The 18732-nt window shown below is 34.9% G+C and overlaps 1 protein-coding gene across 1 annotated transcript in view; it reads left to right on the top strand.

Annotated features, from left to right (window-relative positions):
* Positions 1–18732, top strand: part of GPC5 (glypican 5) — a 1279398-nt gene that overhangs the window by 215058 nt on the left and 1045608 nt on the right. The window contains exon 3 of the mRNA XM_087435760.1: positions 16083–16777. Coding sequence (XP_087291886.1) covers positions 16083–16777 — 695 coding nt within the window. The remainder of the gene's footprint in view (positions 1–16082; positions 16778–18732) is intronic.

Raw genomic sequence — 18732 nt, 5'->3', positions numbered from 1 at the left:
GATATAGTGGGACATATAGGAACATTAGCAAATAATTGGAAAATAGTGCAATATGTATCATGTACAAAGTGATATGTACGCAGTGGTATAAAATAGTAGAATATACAGGTAGCAGCCTGATCTGACTGGGTCAGGGAGATCTGTGCATAAGATGCCGTTTGCTCTTAAGGATGAGTATAAGTGTTCCGGGTGAAAAAGGATAGAAGGAAGGGAACGTGTGAAGGCTTGGAAGAGGAAAACAGCATCACGTTTCTGTGTTCTGAGCATGAACTGTATGTGTGTTGAAAGCAGAAGAGAGGGTGAGAGGAAGAGGAGAGGAGAGACAGATCAGTAGCCAAGATGAGAGTGGAAGAATAGGTTAAGTCTCACACAAGAGAGAACACCATATGTCTCACTCCAGGGTGTTTAGACTTTTAGAAACACTAGGGCCAGGTTTTCCAATGCTTGTTAAAGTTCAGATATCTGGACCCCATCCTGACCTACTGAATCTGAAAGCCTTGAATGAATCAGAAACCTGAAGTAACTTGTATGCATATTAGGGTTTAAGGAACTCTGCTATAGGCAAGGGGAGCCTTTGGCTATTTTAATGTGCATAATGCTGGGTCATACCTGGCACTTCAGACCAATATATTGTAGTGTATATTGTATGTATATTTAGAAACATAATGAAAAAAATTAGTGTTTTTTTTTTTTTAAAAGATTTTATTTATTCATTTTTTTCCCCCCAAAGCCCCAGCAGATAGTTGTATGTCATAGGTTCACATCCTTCTAGTTGCTGTACGTGGGACTCGGCCCCGCGCTGGACGGAGAAGTGGTGCCTTGGGGCGCGCCCGGGATCCGAACCCGGGCCGCCAGCATCAGAGCGCGCGCACTTAACCGCCAGGCCACAGAGCCGGCCCCAAAATTAGTGTTTATATAGCTTGAAAGCTATATGGTACCCTGGGTGGCAACTTAGAGGGTTTAACTAGATGAAATTATAGGAAGTGTCTACTAAAATACCATTGGTGAAACTTTACCAAGTGTATTTTTTTTTCTTTTATCCCCTCCCTCATGCACAATAAATCCTGTCTGAATAATTTAATCATTCTGGAACGTTAAAACAGGCTTTGTGCTTTGAGGATAACTAAAGATTTTCTTAACTGTAATGAGGCATTTGAAAATGCTGTGCCACAAATTGTATGTGGGGGAAAATGTGACTTCATTTAAACTACCAAGCTGGCTTTAAGTTTTATGCGGAGAATGGTTTTAATAAGAAGCTGATATTTGGTATGGCTAGAGTGGTAAACAAGCTGGCTCTTAACATCGTGAAGTTTAGTAAGGTAGGTAGAGGGACAACTACTCTTTAAGGCTGTTGATGGAATCAAGAATACAATCTGTATGTTTGTCTAAAACACTTCACTATATGGGTAAGGAACAGCTTGCATATGTGAAAGTGGAATCTGAATTAAAATTGAAAATAGTAAAATGAAATGAATTGCAACGTTGACAAGTGTAGACTACATCACAAACAAAATGGGAAAATCTGTTGAAACAAATAATGCTAATGATTGTATTGGAGTTCGTTGTAAAAAAAGGCTGTAGGAAGCATTGTGGATAATAGTTTCAAAATGAAAGAAAATATGCTAGGATTTATAAGTACAAGCACAATACAAGGAAATATGACTCATCCTTTTATTAAGGCTCAACATTGACTAATATCTTCCTAAATGATGGGTTCTACTTTTTAATGATATTCAAATATATGGCTACACCTCTACACAGAAGACAAAGTCAATTTCCACTAGAGCAAATTTAAAAAAAATAGATTTTAACTGCAGCTTTATGGTATTTGATGCATTAGCTACAAAGCTACTATGTTTTGACTGAATTAAACATAGTAGCGGGGCATGAAAAAGGTTCATGAACTTCTTTATCTGAAGGGCTTGTTTGTGGTGGTTAATTTTTAATAGAAAGGAGCCTAAAGTTCCTGAGCTGATTATAAGGCGTTTGGGAGATGAATTTTACTATATCTGTCAAAGTATTTTGCATTCCTGTTACACTGATATTCCAAACACTTTGATCTTGCTCTGCAAAATTGTAGCAATAAGCTTTTCCACTTTTATTTAACAATCTTTTGAATAAGGGCAGCATTTGGAGTGGGAACTTGGTAAATTTTCATAAAGAATATTCATATTATTTCTAAATTCTTATCTTTGAAATCATATTTTTTAAAATTTAGCTTTTTAAAAGATATCATTGGAAGCACAATTTTAAAAAAATAAATTTTTAGCAAATTTATAAAGGGCTGTTAGCATCCCATAGCTAAATCACATAATTGTTACATCCTATCCTTTCTGCTTTTGACTACTGTTATTATTGGAATATTTTCTGATAACATCTATGAAAGCAAAGGAATGGATGTTGTAGTAAAACAGACTCTTCTAGGTCTGATTGATTTTGTGCTTTATAGCCCATTTCATTTATCAGAAAGTATTGCAATTTTTCCTCCTTCTATTTCGAAAGAATGTAATGGTCTAAAAGATTGCCTGCCTTCTGAGGGAGTTTCTCTCTTGTCAAGGTAGAAACAGTATATTTGTTAAACTGCCTGTAACTTTGGAGTGAGTACTTTCAATTCATTTCTTTCTCTATTTGCTGGCCTGTAACTATAGGAAGCACTCAAAGATTACACTTGGCAATATGATCTAGGAGATCTGTAGGACCACGGCTAGGATGTTCTAAAATCAAGAGATTCCACAATGGAATTAAAACCATGTTTTGTTCGTTCCCTAATATTAGAACATCAGATGGTTAGAACTCATCAATATTTTACTTTAGTATGAAGTTATATAATGACTATTCTTGTATTGTCCAATTAAATTCCTTAGCCATTACTATAAAAATAATACAAACAAACAAATGTATTTTTAACATTGTACTGTACGCAAATATCCCAGGAACCATGAAATGGGGAAGATGTAAGATGCTAAGACACACATTTGTACTTTACTATTTGCGGGAAAAATATCTACCAAAATTTTTTTAGAAGAGGGTGTAAATTAAAGACATTTCTTAGACTAATAAATATGGTCAATGACTTGCAATAATTTGACTTAATGAGATAAATAAACATAATTAAATATGATGACAAAGTAAATCGAACCACTATAGCTATTTAGAGGATACTAGCAGTTTTAGCTGGAGACCATTTGCTTTCGTACATTTGTGGATTGTATAGAGCCTGCTTTAAAAGGAAAGATTGAGGTTAGTATAGTTTTGTAGTTAGAGGGACTACAGGTCCAATTAATTCAGTTTAATTTAGAATACTGTGTGCCACTTCGTAAAATGTCTTTCCTGGCACCTGGATGTCCTTTTAGGCATGTTTTGGAGACCTTGTAATATAAATAAAATTTTGTTGATTTGCTCAGGTCTATGGGATATGGACTTGGTTCTGGAGTGAATGTTGTATTTAAATAAGTAGGTAAAAGGCAGGATGAAAACATTTAGAACGCTCACTATTGGAATGAGGAAAGAAAGGGCTGAGAAACCAATGGGAGCTGTTTTAGTAATCCAGGTTGGATGAGATAGATTATCAGGCAATATATGGCAACGGGAGAGATTAAAAAACAACGAAGAATACTTATTGATGACTAGCTAGATATAGGAAATAAAAATCCCATGCCCTTGAGTCAGGTTGCTTAGAAGGCTGATCCTAATATATGAAGTTGGGAAGTTAGAAAGATGCTTAGAAAAGTAGAAGGGAATAGTAAGCAAAAGGATATCAATACCCAGGTTGATGTTAGGCATTGAAAAATAGTTAGATTTCCAGGTAAGAAATTTTTACTTCAGCAACAATTCTCAAAGTATAATTTAGGATTCCTAAAATCTTTTCAGGATATATGGGAGATCAAAACAGTTTTCACAATACTAATACATGATTTGCCCATTTCTCTGCCCAATTCTCTGCATTGATAGTGCAAATGCAATGGTGAGCAAAACTGTAGGAGCTTTAGCACAAATTAAATCAGTGGCACCAGACTGTGCTTGTAGTCATTGTATTCTTTACGTCTGAAAACTTGCAGGAAAAAAAATCCAGTTTTATTTAAGAATGTTCTATTATTAATTTTGTTAAATATCAACCCTCAATTACACATATTCTCTATATCCATGTGATGATATGAGAATACATAAAGCATGTCTTCTGGATGCTGAATTATAATGGCTGGCTTGATGAAAGGCACTTATGCAATTGTTTGAATTGCAACCTGAACTAGCCACTCTTTCCTGAACACATTTTTTTTTTTTAATACAAAAAACATGATTGACAGACAAACTGTGATGATTCAGCTTTGGATATTTGGCAGACATTTTCTCAAAGTTGACCAAAATAAGCCTGACACTTCAAGAAAAGCAATTTATATTGTTTGTTGCCAATGATAACATTTGAGCTTTCAAGAGAAAATGGGAATTTTAGAAAATTTATAGCCACCACCATAAACTTGAAAGCTTCCTAATATTTACAGAAATGATGAAGTGTGTCAGCATTGGGAAAATCTGCATAATGCATGAACTAATATTTTTTCGAATATCAGTGCTTGAGTTACAAAATCGTCCTTAGGTAACAGAACCATGCATAGTGAAATATAGACCAATGGGACATTGCAACTAACCATGCAGAAAAACCACTTGTCGAGTTTTGGTGTAATATCAAAGAAGAACGTTAACAATTATCTGAAAATATGATTAAATATACCTTTCTTTGCCAACTCCATATCTGTGTGAGGCTGGATATTCTTCATTTACCTCAACCAAAACAACATATTGTAACAAATTCAATCCAGAAGCAGATATGAGGATCCAGCTCTCTTTGAGTAAGCCAGACGTTAATGAAATTTGTGATAATGTAAAATAATGCCACTCTTCACACTAACATTTTTTGTCTGGAAAATACAATTATTTTTCACAAAATATTTAATTTATTCTAGTGTAATAAGTTTGTTATGGTTATTTATAAGTGGACTGAATAATTTGAAATAATTATCAATTTTTAATTTTTAAAATAATAAATAAGTGTAAATAATATAATAATATATAAATATAAATATTCAAAATAATATATAAAATTATATATAAATGTAACCCTCCAAGACAAAAGCTCTATAGGTGTCTCAATAACTTTAAGAATATTAAGGATCCTGAGAATAAAAACTTTGGGAAATATTGAGCAACATATGTAAATTTGGTACTCATCAGCTTGGGAGTTTCACTTGATGTTGTAAAAGTGGTGTTATATTTTGAATGAGGTAATATGGAACAAGAACCAGGGCTTTGAAAAATCTAGCTAGGATTTAAAGTAACAAGAGAAAGAAAAAAATTTTCACCCATAGAGGATGTAGGAGAACCACTGTCACCAGATTTAGGTGCTAGAGTAACCAGAAGAGTGCCAGCTCTGAGAAGAAGCCATTGCATTTAGTCAGGAAGAGGTTGATAGAGACCTCTGAACCATTTCCATGGCTCAGTACAACCCCTAATCTGACTCAATCAGTTATCCGTGCCTGCCTAAATCTTCCCCCATTCTCTAATGGAATTTACAGATCAGCAGCAGCAACAATTCCTATACCCTCAACACTTGTCTCTGAAAAGAACTTGACCTTCCTGTTCTAACTAAATCTTAGTGCATCTTCTCTTACAGTCTCTTGAAGTATAGACCCTTATTGGAGGATTGGAGGCGGTAGAAGAGTAAGAGTGTTTATTTCCTTCTTCATATGTGTTTGATGTTAAAGATCTTACATAGTATTTTTCTTTCCCAGAGATTAGGATGAAGTTTCCAGTTCATAATTACAAATATTAGAAAATCATCAGCTGATTTGACTCCAACACAACACATGTAGGGCTTTCTCTTCATTTATTTTTGCTATATTAATAGTAATAGTATTGGTTAATAGTATTAGTTAATTTCCAAAAAGAATATTTACAATAGTTAGTTTGGATTATCTCACATAATGGCTCAATATGGGAAATTAACAGTGAAATCTTTGCATTTTATTCAGGTATATAAATAAAGTTGGTTTTATTTTATTTTTGGCTTAAGTATATACCAAACAACCCATTTTCAGTTAATTTAAATAGACTTTCAGACTATTTAAAAATAGACCATATATCCTAGTGATTCAGAACCCAGACTCTGGAGCCAGATAGCTTGGATTCGGATCTAGGCTCTGCCACTTTCTATGTAAACCATGAGCAAATCACTTACATTTTCAGAGCTTCAGCTTGATCATCTTTAAAATGGGAATAATAGTAATAATTATTATATTAACATATAAATACCATTGTGTTATATATTAAATTATTATATAATATAATATGTTGTTGATAACATATAATCAACAATATTAATTAATATGTAATATGTAATTTTATATATTAAATACAATACGTAATATTTATATATCAAATATATGAATATTATATATTAGAATATAAGTATCATTATATTAATATATAAATATTATTATTATTACAGTAAGGGTACCCACACCGTGGGTAGAATCAAGTGAATTAATTTACCAAAAGAACTTAATGAAACATGTAACTCATGACAAGTACATAGCAGAAGTGAGGGATTATTATTATTATGATTCCTTAACATATTTTGAGCACTTTCCACCTGCAGGCACTATGCAAATATGTAGCACATACAAATTCATTTAATTCCCGCAACCACCCTGCGAGATAAGCACCAGTATTCTACCTATTTTCTGATGAGAATAAATGAGGCATAGAGAAATTAGGAAATTTATAGTCATATAACTAGCATTCAACTGGAGTGGATTTGAACCTGAATCTATCAGAATGTGTTGAGGCCTCCCATGGGCCAAGAGTTAGAAGATATAAAGATGAACAGGACATGATCCCTGTCTCAAGGGACCCGTGATCCCTCAGGAAAAGCAGCGGGTTACAATGAATCTTAAAACAACTTTCTAGTGCAGGATGTAAACATAAGAGGAGGGAGACATCACCAGGCATCATCCTGTACTTCATTTCATTGGAATCTCACAGGCACCCTGTTCCACAGTCAGAATAGGCACTATCGCATACATTTTATTAAAGATAAAATTGATGTTTAGGGCGGCTAACTGGGTCGTACAATTAGTACGTGGAAGAGCCTGTGCTAAAATCATTGCCTCCTGAGTTTGCAAGTCAAGTGTCGAGACCTTTTGTCTTCCATCGTCAGTATTTAGTAGGCTGAATATTGGCCTGCAAAGGTATCAGGAACTAATCCCTGAACCTGTAAATGTTACTTATAAGGAAAAAAGGTTTTTGCAGATGGGATTAATTAAGGATCTTGAGATGGGGAGATTATCCTGGATTTCTGGGTGGGACCTAAGTGCTCTCACATATATCCGTAAAAGAGGGAGGCAGAGGAGATTTGAGATGCACATGGAGAAGACATTGTGGCCTTGAAGATAGAAATTATGCATCCACCTGCTAAGGAATACCAGCAGCCGCCAGAAGCTAGAAGAGGCAAGGAACAGATTCTCTTCTAGAGCTTCTGGAGGGAGCTCGGCCTGGCCTATCTTGATAGCAGCCTAGTGGTTCTGATTTTTTACTTTTGGCATCCAAAATAGTGAGAGAATAAATTTCTGTTGTCTTAAGCCACTATATTTGTGGTAATGTGATACAGGAGTAATAGGAATCTAATTCCAGTATCCTCCAGTAGTTGGGGGAGGTGTATTCCTTAATCCACATTGTCACTCCCATTCTCCTCAAGAAAATCCCCTTTGGCACCTGCCAGAAGACTCATGACATGCTAGCATTGCATACTGTCATTTATCAGATTTCTGGTTATCATCTCTCACCAACTCAAGTTTTTAATACCAGTTAACTCATTTTCCCTTTACTTCTCTTGCCTTTATTCTTGGCAACTTCAGTATCCACTCTTCTACCCAATATTCTGGTCTCCACACATGCCCTAGATCACATTCTTTTGCTTATTCAAAGAATTTCCTCCCACAATCCTCGTGCTCCCTGCTCAGTCATCAATTTTTATTTGTCCATCAAATTTCTCCTATCAGCATACGAACATCCAGTAAATTCTCCCTCGTCTTAAAAATAAAAATCTTTGCCCTCGTGTATCCCTCCAGTGCCTGCCTTCCTGCCTTGGTTCTCTACTTCCGTTATAGCAAACATTGCCAGAGAGTAGTCTGTATATTGCCTCAATTTCTGTTCTCTCTTGTGCTCACGTTCTGCTGAGGCAGCTCTTGTCAAGGTCAGTAAGAGCCCATCTCTTGTCAGTTTCCATGGTCGTTTGTTATTCCTCATCTCAGTTGACCTCTTAATAGCATTTGATATGATGGATTACTTTCTTCTACTTGAATCATTTTCTTCCCTTGGTTTCTGGCACACTCCACTTTCCCGATTTTCTCTTTACTTCACTGCCTTCTTATTCTCATTCTTCCTGCTGGCTACTCCCCCTTTTCTGAATCTCTGAATTCTTTCCTATCTTCTCTCCTTAGGTTATTTCTTTCAGAACCATGACTTTACTCTCCATGCTGATCACTCTCAGATTTGTATCACCAGCCTCAACTTTTCCTCTGAGATCCAAATTATTTCATCTGTGTACTGATAAACCTCATTCAAATTTCTAATTGGCATTTCAGTCCTAACATGTCCAAAATAGGACTTTTAATTTCCCACTTGCATCACAAACACGGTGCCTCTATAGTCTTCCCTATCTCAGTTAATGGCACCACCATGCGTCCAGCTGCTGAGGCACAGGCTTCAGAGCTATTCTTCCTTTATTCATTTCCTGTACACCCCTCTGCCATAAAACAACAAGTCCTTTTGGCTATTATTCAAACATATGACCAGTGTGATCACTTTTTGTAACTTTCGCCACCACCACTGTAGTCCAGCCCACCAATGTGTGTCACTCATACTGTTTCTGTAGCCTGTCAACTGGACACCCTGCTTTGCCCCTGCCCCAATAGTCGATTCTCAGCCCGCAGCCACTGTGATCCTTTAATATGCAAACAAGATCAAATTTCTCCATATTTAACATTCTCCAGTAGCTTCCTATTCCCCGTATTAAACCCAAATCACTTACCATGGTCTGTGAGGCTGCTGTCATTTGCCCTCTGTCTACTTCTCTGACCTTTCCCTCCTCCTCTCATTCACTGGTCTCCAATCAATCACATTGACTTTCCTCTATTTTTTTCAAAGTCAACAAGCTTCTTCTCACATCAAAACCTTGCATTCCAGTTCCTCTGAACCTTTGAACCATGTCTTATCTTCTTATGGCTGGCTCTCTTTTCCATCACTGAGGTCTCTACTCCAACATTGCCTCCTCAGAGAAGGTTTTCCTGCTCACCTTATCTCAGATGATCAATCTACAAAAAATCAATTTGTCCAAACCAATTTGCTAAAATCAATTTTTTTTTAATTTGCCAAATAACCAAACATTATATATAGTTTGGATATATTTGGTAAATTTATAGTTTGCTATTGGGAATAGATTAATCAGGGAATTTACTGTTGATTAACTGTCTTTTAATGAATTGGTTATGGACGAATTGACCTCAAGCCATCCAAGACAGTGCTCCCATCACTTTCTATCCTTTACTCTCTTTTTTTCCTCCATAGTATTTGCTTAACACAACTTATATTTATTTATTTGTTTGTTTTTACTTTCTTTCCTACCCTTTAGATTCTAAGCCTCATGAGGCCAGAGACTTGTATGGCTTGTTCAGCATTAGCTTTAAGGTCTATAACAGGTGCGCAAAAATATTGAATGGATGAATGCAGTAATGAATGCAACATAAACTGGACTAGAATAAGTTGAAGAAGGAATGGGCAACGTGTCAACATAAGCTGAAAATGTAGAACATCTCATTTTCTTGAGATGTCAAAAAGAGAAAATGAGGGCAGAGATTACAAGGTAAAGTGACATAAAGGCTTTTTGTTTACTTAAGTAAAGGAGAACAATGTGTTAGAGTATGAAATTAACCAAAAAACAAGAACAAAAGAGGAAGGAGAACCACAAATAAAGGATATTGATGTTTTAGTTCTGGATAAAAATAGAAGATTATATAAATTAATGATAAAAAACTCACTGGAATCACTTAGTTTTATACAACTGTTTTGTGTTTCTAGATTGTGTTTCTGGGTTTATTTTAAAGATTATTAAAAGATTTTATTTAAAATTGTTACCCTACAAAAATTCCTGAAACAATCTACAATGAGTTGTTTGCCACTGATTTGATCTGTTACATAAGTGCTTAACTGAGTTTAAATTCTCGCTAAATTCATACATTGATTTTCAGAACCTAAATAATTATAAAATGATATTAGAAATAAATGTGAATCACCATGATAACCAAATTAATGGGGAGTAAAATGAGGGAGGAGAAAAATTGAGAAAGCATTTTACCATGCAGTGTTTGTCCCAGGAGACCAGATTAATTACTAATATGTTAATTCTTGGTGATACAGATTAATATCACACTAACTATATATTTGTATAGATGACTAATTTCTGAAGAATGATATTGTAAATCATACTGCATAACATTTAAAAATGTCATTAAATTAATATTCCAGAAAACTTTTATTACACATTTTACTTTACGAAAAAATTGAGGAAATAAGCAAATATCATAGGGATGAATTCAGTATAAACACTTCCAGACTGGAGAAATATGTAATTGTTTCTTTTATTTAAATATGCATGTCTTTAGAGTGGCTATAATAGTTTTCTGATAATTAAAGGAATTATTAAATGTGGTCATATTAAAATTATTGGAAGGCATTTTTGTTAAAAATAATCAAAGGGAATTACAATTCATTGTAATATGTGTGTGTTAAAAACTAGTTGACAAATTGCCCTTAAAATGATCTACCTGTCTATTCATCTATCTATAATTCAGTAAAGAGTGATATATAGTTTCTGGCACAAACTAGCTCTAAAGTGGAAGAGTAGTAATGAATTATCTGCTGCAGTAAGAAAATCTGTGACTTGAGAATTATAATGCACAAATATGTAAATTTACTCTGAAAATTTCTCTTCGACCCAGATACGCGCTGTAAAATCATCTGCTTATCCATGGTTGATATGATTTAATCTTTCTTCATCTCTTTCATTGCTATGTTTGAGGATAACTGTGGTCTTAAATTGTAATAAACACTTCAAATTTTGTATCTCAAAATGTTCACATATTAAAAATAATAAAAAATATGAAAAGGGTCATAAAATGTCTGTTGATGTCATGCTGGTGAGGTTATTATAACAGTTATTTCGTGATCATTTTGTTTTGAAGTCAGCTTTATCTTTAAAACAATGAAAGCCCTATAAATATTGTTTCTCCCATTGCAAAAAGCTACTTGTATATAAATCTTTACTGATTTTGCAATTTGTCAGATTTAATTTTAAATTGACATCACCTGATTTTATCGCCACCAGTTTTATTTAAGTTTAAATCCTTGATTTAAGGGTCAGTAATCATTTGTATATATAATAAAATGTCTCTAAAGGGAATGTGGGTTGGAAAAAGTTGATATAAAGTTTCTAGTCATAGATATTTTGTTATTAAATTTTCACAGAATGTTAATGTTGAAAATTGAAGTGGATGCAGATAAACTTCATGCGTTCCAACTTCACTTCCTACTAAATGAGATAGCACATAAATTAATTTTCTCATAAAGCTGGAAGAAATTATATTTTTATTCAATCAGTAATTAGATTGCAACTTTTTATTCAATCTACCACTCTCAGGGCATTAAAAAGAAAGTTGGAAGTTTTCTACCTTGATAAGCTTGATCTGATATCACTGAAAAGAAGAGCTTATTGAAATTCCCAATGAAAAACAGCAAAAATTTTTTTTCTAGTCTATTCCTTAAATTTCTTAAGCAGACCTAGCAAATTTTTATTTATTTTCAATATATGTTACAATTTTTGGCACATCAATAGAAAGCTATTACTTGTATAGCTTGTATGAGGGGTATTTTTTATTTATTAAAACTTTGTAATGGAGGGAACTGTATAGTTCCTCCGTAATAGTTAAGCAGATATGATGAAGTATTCAGCACTTAACCTACCTTTAATTTATAAATACTGATTTTATATGTGGATTATTCTTTTGCAGAGCTGCAAAATATTTTGTTCTTTTGACAATTCTTTTGACAAGTTTAAATTTTTGTTCAAATCATAATGTTAATTGCATAAAATGGAAATACGCAACTTGATAGGGAACACAGTAGGAGAACAAAGTGATAGTTTTGCAAGTTCAGAGTTAATACAAACAACTAATTTTAGTAAATTTAACTTCTGATTTTACCAACTTTTCACAAAAAAAGTATTAACAAAATCATCCAATGGATTGGCTTCTAAATTGTTCAGTTTCTGATATAAGAGTTCATATATTAAAATTTTATGAAGCCATTAGGACCAAAAATCACCAAAGTATGTTTATCCCTAAGCATTAAAGAATCAACTCTTTGTAGAACAATTGCTTACAGTTTTCATCATTGATTGGATTTAAGAAATGTTTAGGATCACAGACATACGCATTCAAAAATACATACCTAACATATGTTTAGGTAATTCAATTAACTGGAATGTGTCATTATCACATTTAATATAGATTGAAAGAAAAATCCTTATATTGTGATGAGTTAATAGCATAGTGAAAAACTATTGCAGAATAAGTCTGTTTTTAGAAGCCATTTATGTTTATATATTCAGGAAATAATCAGAATACTAATATTTGAGAACATGTAATCTCAGTCAAAGGGTAGTTAAATCAATACATAGTTCTGAAAACTAAAAGTTTGATGCATGCAACATTAGGGAAAAGTTTTAAAATGTCTCTGTAATATGATTGCTAAAATTTTTATCAGTTTTTTAAGTTGTTTTGTTTAAAAAATAAAACTAAATCAGAGGAAAACTAGTCTGAAATCAAAAAAATTGTAGACTTTTTTCAGAAATTTATTTTTTAATTACTAACTCAAACAGTAATCAAATTAGTTGCCAATAGTGCAGAGCAACCTTACAAAAGAAATAACGATATTTGAAAGTACTATACTCATTTTTATTTCAAATGGATGCTCCTAGATATTAAATATATTCCCCTCAATATTCCTTTTAGAAAATAAATTAATGTGCAAAACTTGTTAGTTATAGCCACTGAAAAGATAAATTCCATATGTTCCGGAATCACTATGTTATCAATTAATGTGACTGGAATTTATAAAGAAACATTTTATCTTTTACTTTAAAAAATTTGTGTGTTTAAGCATCATTTAGAGTTGGCAGAAATCAGATGGAATGTATGTACTGCCTGGGGTAGCATTCATCCTTTACTGCACTGAGAATCATATGGCAGGTCTCAGTCACACAAACACATCTACAGCACACTCCTTAGAAAACCTGGTGGAAAGCACGTAAGAGTGCCTGTGATATATGGATATCTTTGAATCTATCCTTGTTTTACCTTAAAAAAAAGTCATTTGCAAACATTGCTATTTAACCATTATTGGTAAATAAAATCATTGGCAACCTACCTCACAATTCATAGCCATACTCAAGTCGTAGAGAAAAATGAGCCTATATTATTGAGAAAAATATAAGCTTAGCAGTTTTATGTTAGTTCCAACCACGAAGGTTTGATTCATTTTTCACACTCACTTTTGTGGATCTGCGAAAGCAGAGAGTAGTGGCTGAGACTGCAGCTACAAGGTCAGACTGTCATGATGGAATGCTTGTTGAATCATTCTACAAGAGCAGAGAGAATACTTTATAGATTATATGCAATTGCAATGATGTTTCAAAAACTGGCCAGGTCAAAAGAATCACTTGGGCTGCATGTTAAATATAGGGTTCCTGGACCAAGACAGGTCCAGGCCTAATGAGATAGAATCCTGCAGCGACCTGGGGGCCTGTCTCTTCTCCACACAGCCCAGGTGATCAGGCTGGTTGGGGAAACCTGGTGTTAATGCTGTCTCACTCGGCAGAGCAGCTAATCTCAATTTAAACCTTCAGTTACCGTCTTATTTTCATTCTTTCACATTTTTATTGAGTATGTATTATGTAGCTTTTATTCTAGCGGGCACTGGAGATGCATAGATAACATATAAGTCCTGCCTGGTTAACAATCCAGGGTTTGTAGTGCTCTATGTTGCAACAGAGTGGCAACTGCCTTTAAAAGCTGTTGCATTTGATTGCAGGGTAGATATACTCTCTTAGTTCTGGCTACTATAACAGAATACCATAGACTGAGTGGCTTAGAAATACAGAAATTTATTCCTCACATTTCTGGAGGCTGAAAAGTCCAAGATCAAGGTGTCAGGCAGACTCATTGTCTGGTGAGTGTCTACTTCCTGGTTCACAGACTGCCATCTTCTCACTGTGTCCTCACATGGCAGAAAGGTCAAAGGAGCTCTCTGGGGTCTCTTTTATAAGGGAACTAATTCCATTCATGAGGACTCCACCCTCATGACCTAATCACCTCCCAAATGCCCCACTTCCAAATACCATCACATTGGAGATTAGGTTTCAACATATGAATTTTGGGGGAAACACAAACATTTAGTCTATAACATGCCCCTTGATATGTCACACTAAAGCCTGGAACCCAACATGAATCAGTCTCAGAACAGAATCAAAATACATGCTATAGTCATGTGCCACATAACAACGTCAACGATGGACCACATATACAATGGTGGTCCCATAAGATTAGTACCACAGAGCCTAGATGTGTAGTGGGCTATACCATTTAGGTTTGTGTAAGTATACTCTACGATGTTTGCACAAGGGCAAAATTGCCTAATGGTGCATTTCTCAGAATGTATTCCTGTCAGTAAGTGATGCATGACTGTATTGTATTCTATCTGTCTGTGCTCTTCATGAAAGTGTTTTTTTGTTTGTTTGTTTTTGGACACTATGCATATTCATGAACAATTCCACTTCATTAGTAGCTCTCCCCGCACCTCTGCTCTTTATTATTTCATTTTATTTTACTATTGTTCCATCTATTTTTATAATATATTCAATGGTTTGATTACTGAGTTATTGTGTGGTCTTTTATAACCTAATTAAAAATAACTATGAGATTCGGGTCATGGAAGATAATTTTATTGACGTATTTTAGAATTAATTATATATTGATACAGTCCAGTATCATTATTTTGGCTAATTATAAAAGGTAATTACTAGAATATCCAAGGTGGTTGACTGCTGCCTAAAGCTATCATTTTGAAATACAATTTTTACTTGCCGAATACTAAAACCTCCCATTTTTAGATTTCTCCTTTGATTTGTGGATAAATTATTCTCAGTTCTTTCTACGGATAAATTGATTTGGAAACATCTGTTACTTAAGTAAGAAAATAAAATGTCCCACAGTTAAGTCTTTGAACATAAGATGCTAAGAACAACAGATGATAATTGAGAAGGTGGTCACACAATTATTTATTTTCAATAGTTAATAACAGTCATGACTTTCCCACTGCTTAACAAGGCTTGACAATTTAGGGGCAGTTTAATCATGAAATGTTTTACTTTCTTTTTAATTTGAACATACTAGGTCTGAGGATTGTCAGGTTTCCGTTTGGGAATTTAGCCTCTCTTTGCACTAACTAGTGTATAATCTACTAGCATTCATTCTGGGGGAAAAAAAAATATGATAAAAACAGAGTAGGTGTTGAAACAAGTATTTAATGTCATTGTCTTTTATAAATAATGAACTCATGATCAGAAATTATTTTCTCAGTGACACTTTTTTCCTATCATTAGTGGGTTATGAATCACTATGGAATAAAATAAATAAACAACTGCCATACATGTAACTTCTTTTTGATTTCTATACTTTTAAAAGTGTTTGATTTCAGGAAATACATCCTATTAAACCTGCCTCGTGTGTAGCGCCCACTGTTGACTAGCTATTATCCTTGGAAAGCTCAATTGGGTTTAGTAGGCTGAGCATTCCCATTCAGATCCTTAGGTTAGTTTTGATGCATTAAGCTCATTTACTGTCTAGAGCAGATGGATGAACAGTTTTAATGTGAATACTAAGCCTTTTCATCCTTTACCTCTGCTTTTGTTACAGAAACCCTTGAAACTCGCATCAGACAAGCAGAAAATTACACCAGTACACTTTTTTGCAACACCTACAGGAACATGGCCTTAGAGGCTGCTGCTTCAGTTCAGGAGTTCTTCACTGATGTAGGGCTCTATTTATTTGGTGTGGATGTTAATCCTGAAGAATTTGTAAACAGATTCTTTGACAGTCTTTTCCCTCTAGTCTACAATCATCTCATTAACCCTGATGTGACTGACAGCAGCCTGGAATACTCAGAGTGCATCCGGATGGCTCGCCGGGATGTTAGTCCGTTTGGAAATATTCCCAAAAGAGTAATGGGGCAGATGGGGAGGTCGCTGCTACCCAGCCGCACATTTCTACAGGCCCTGAATCTGGGCATTGAAGTCATCAATACCACAGACCATCTGCACTTCTCCAAAGAGTGCAGCAGAGCCCTTCTGAGGATGCAGTATTGCCCTCACTGCCAGGGCCTGACTCTCAGTAAGCCTTGTATGGGGTACTGCCTCAACGTTGTGAGGGGCTGCTTGGCACACATGGCAGAGCTTAATCCACACTGGCATGCATACATCCGGTCATTGGAAGAGCTGTCGGACGCCATGCATGGAACATATGACATTGAACACGTGCTCCTGAACTTCCACTTGCTTGTTAATGATGCTGTGATGCAGGCTCACTTCAATGGACAAAACTTATCTGAACGGGTAAGCAGCCACTCTACATTTCTTGTCTGATTTCTTACAACTTAAGGATTAGCCACATACATAGAGTTTATTGAGTCTAAGTGTATCATTATGTACTTTAAAATTATGGCAGCTTAGCAAGGTAATACTTTAGGAAATAGTAGCAGAATGCATGGGTTGTCATATTCGATTCAAGATATATTTTTTATATCTAACATCAAAAATTTGGTTAGGTAAAACCTAACCCTCTCTACCTCATTGAACTAACCTACTCATAGGGTTAGTTCAATGAGGTAGAGAGGGCTCAGGTTTAAAATCAAGACTGGCATGAATTTGAATCTTCAGTCTGGCAGTAATTTGCAGATCCCTTAGCTTCTTTGAGCCTCAATTTCCTCATTGATAAAAACAGAAGAGTAACACCTAACTTTTGGAGTATTCTTTTTGGGGAAAATAGGCAATATGTATGCAAACTACCTAGTATGGTGCCCAGTACTCAAAAAATGGGTAGTTATTGTTAGTGTTTCAAAGGTACTCAGCTTTAAAATAGAAAATGTCAGTTATATATTCGTTAAGTGAATACTTGATAGCTTAATGTTCAAAAGTATTTCTTTGAAGACTCTCCAGAATCTGTCACAGTGATGGTGTGATGATTTTTCAAAACGTGGTATATACAGCATCATGATGTTTTTATTCCAAGAAGACTTTAAGAAACAAAATCATCAAATCAAAGGACATGCGAGTTTTCTATTTCTCCCACCTTCTGTAGAGCTATTTTCTTAAACATTCACAGGCTCCCTTGTAATAGTTCTCATATCCCACACAGTGAAATAGGACATGCTGCTGATGTTTATCCTGAATCTTTTCTCACGAAATAAAATTAGACTCCTCGGTGCCAACGGAATACATCTCCCCACCTGCCACTGATTTACTGAATTAATAAGCATTCTCATTATTAGCGTTATAAGTCAGTACCTTTGACTAATTTCAGTTGGAAATTGGGTCTGAAAATCTATATGTCCAACCACCTTCTCCTCTTTTCTTCTTAACTTTCAGGGTTTTTGCAGAGCCTGTGTGTGATTATATGGTGCCTTTATGCAAATTAGAAATGGTGCTCTCTTTAGGTGGAAGCCACACCATGATATGGCTTGACAAGTAGACTGTGAGCTGGATTTCAACTCCCACTCCCTGTCGGTTCAGCTGGACGTCCTTATACAGTGAATAAGATTCCCAACTGTATGTCATGGTCCTGGTCTTTTTTGCAATCTCTCATCCCTTTATGGAGTTCAGACACGCGCCAGAACTTTTTGAAAGGGAGATTGAAAAAAAACTCAAAATGAGAGTATAAAGACTTCTGAGGTTTCAAGTATTTCATAGTTATGAGAAATAAGCATTTAGATCTAGGAAACAAAATGTCAATATTATGATATTGAGTATCTCCAGAATGGAAAACAGGCACAAGAAATCTGAAACCAAGTCCAGATTTGATTATTAATTTGGGGAATGCCATTTAATCATTCAGGGCCAGAGTTTTCTAATGTATAAAGTGAATAGATTTTTAAGATCCTTTTTATTATGTGTTTTGGAGACCTGGAGAACCTTTTGTGTCCTTTAAACTCATCATATAGACAATTACCTTTTCTATATCAAAGACTTAAATAACACAGGTATGTAGTTAGACGTGTTTTCAAGTACTGAGTTTGCTACTCCTTAGACATGTGACTTGGGCAAGCTGCTAAAACCCTTTGAGTCTGATTTGCCTCGATGAAGAAGAGGGAGTAATGGTTTAAGGGAGATAATGTCAGTAAGGATCTGACAAGTCACTTGGTACCTGAAAACTGGCTTTTTTCTTTCCCTGTTCTGAGGCCAGCCCTGAGCAAACGGTGAAGCAGTTTATTTGAGCATCTCAGAGGATTAGAATCATCATCGTGCTTGTGTTTTCTAAACAAGTCTTAAACAAAAGTTTTGTTATATGAAAC

This window comes from Ceratotherium simum, chromosome 10 (genome assembly GCF_057802395.1).
Source record: "Ceratotherium simum simum isolate JZ-2026a chromosome 10, ASM5780239v1, whole genome shotgun sequence".
Classification (NCBI taxonomy): domain Eukaryota; kingdom Metazoa; phylum Chordata; class Mammalia; order Perissodactyla; family Rhinocerotidae; genus Ceratotherium; species Ceratotherium simum.
The sequence above is the reverse complement of the archived record's forward strand: the minus strand, read 5'-3'. Positions and strand labels throughout refer to the sequence as shown.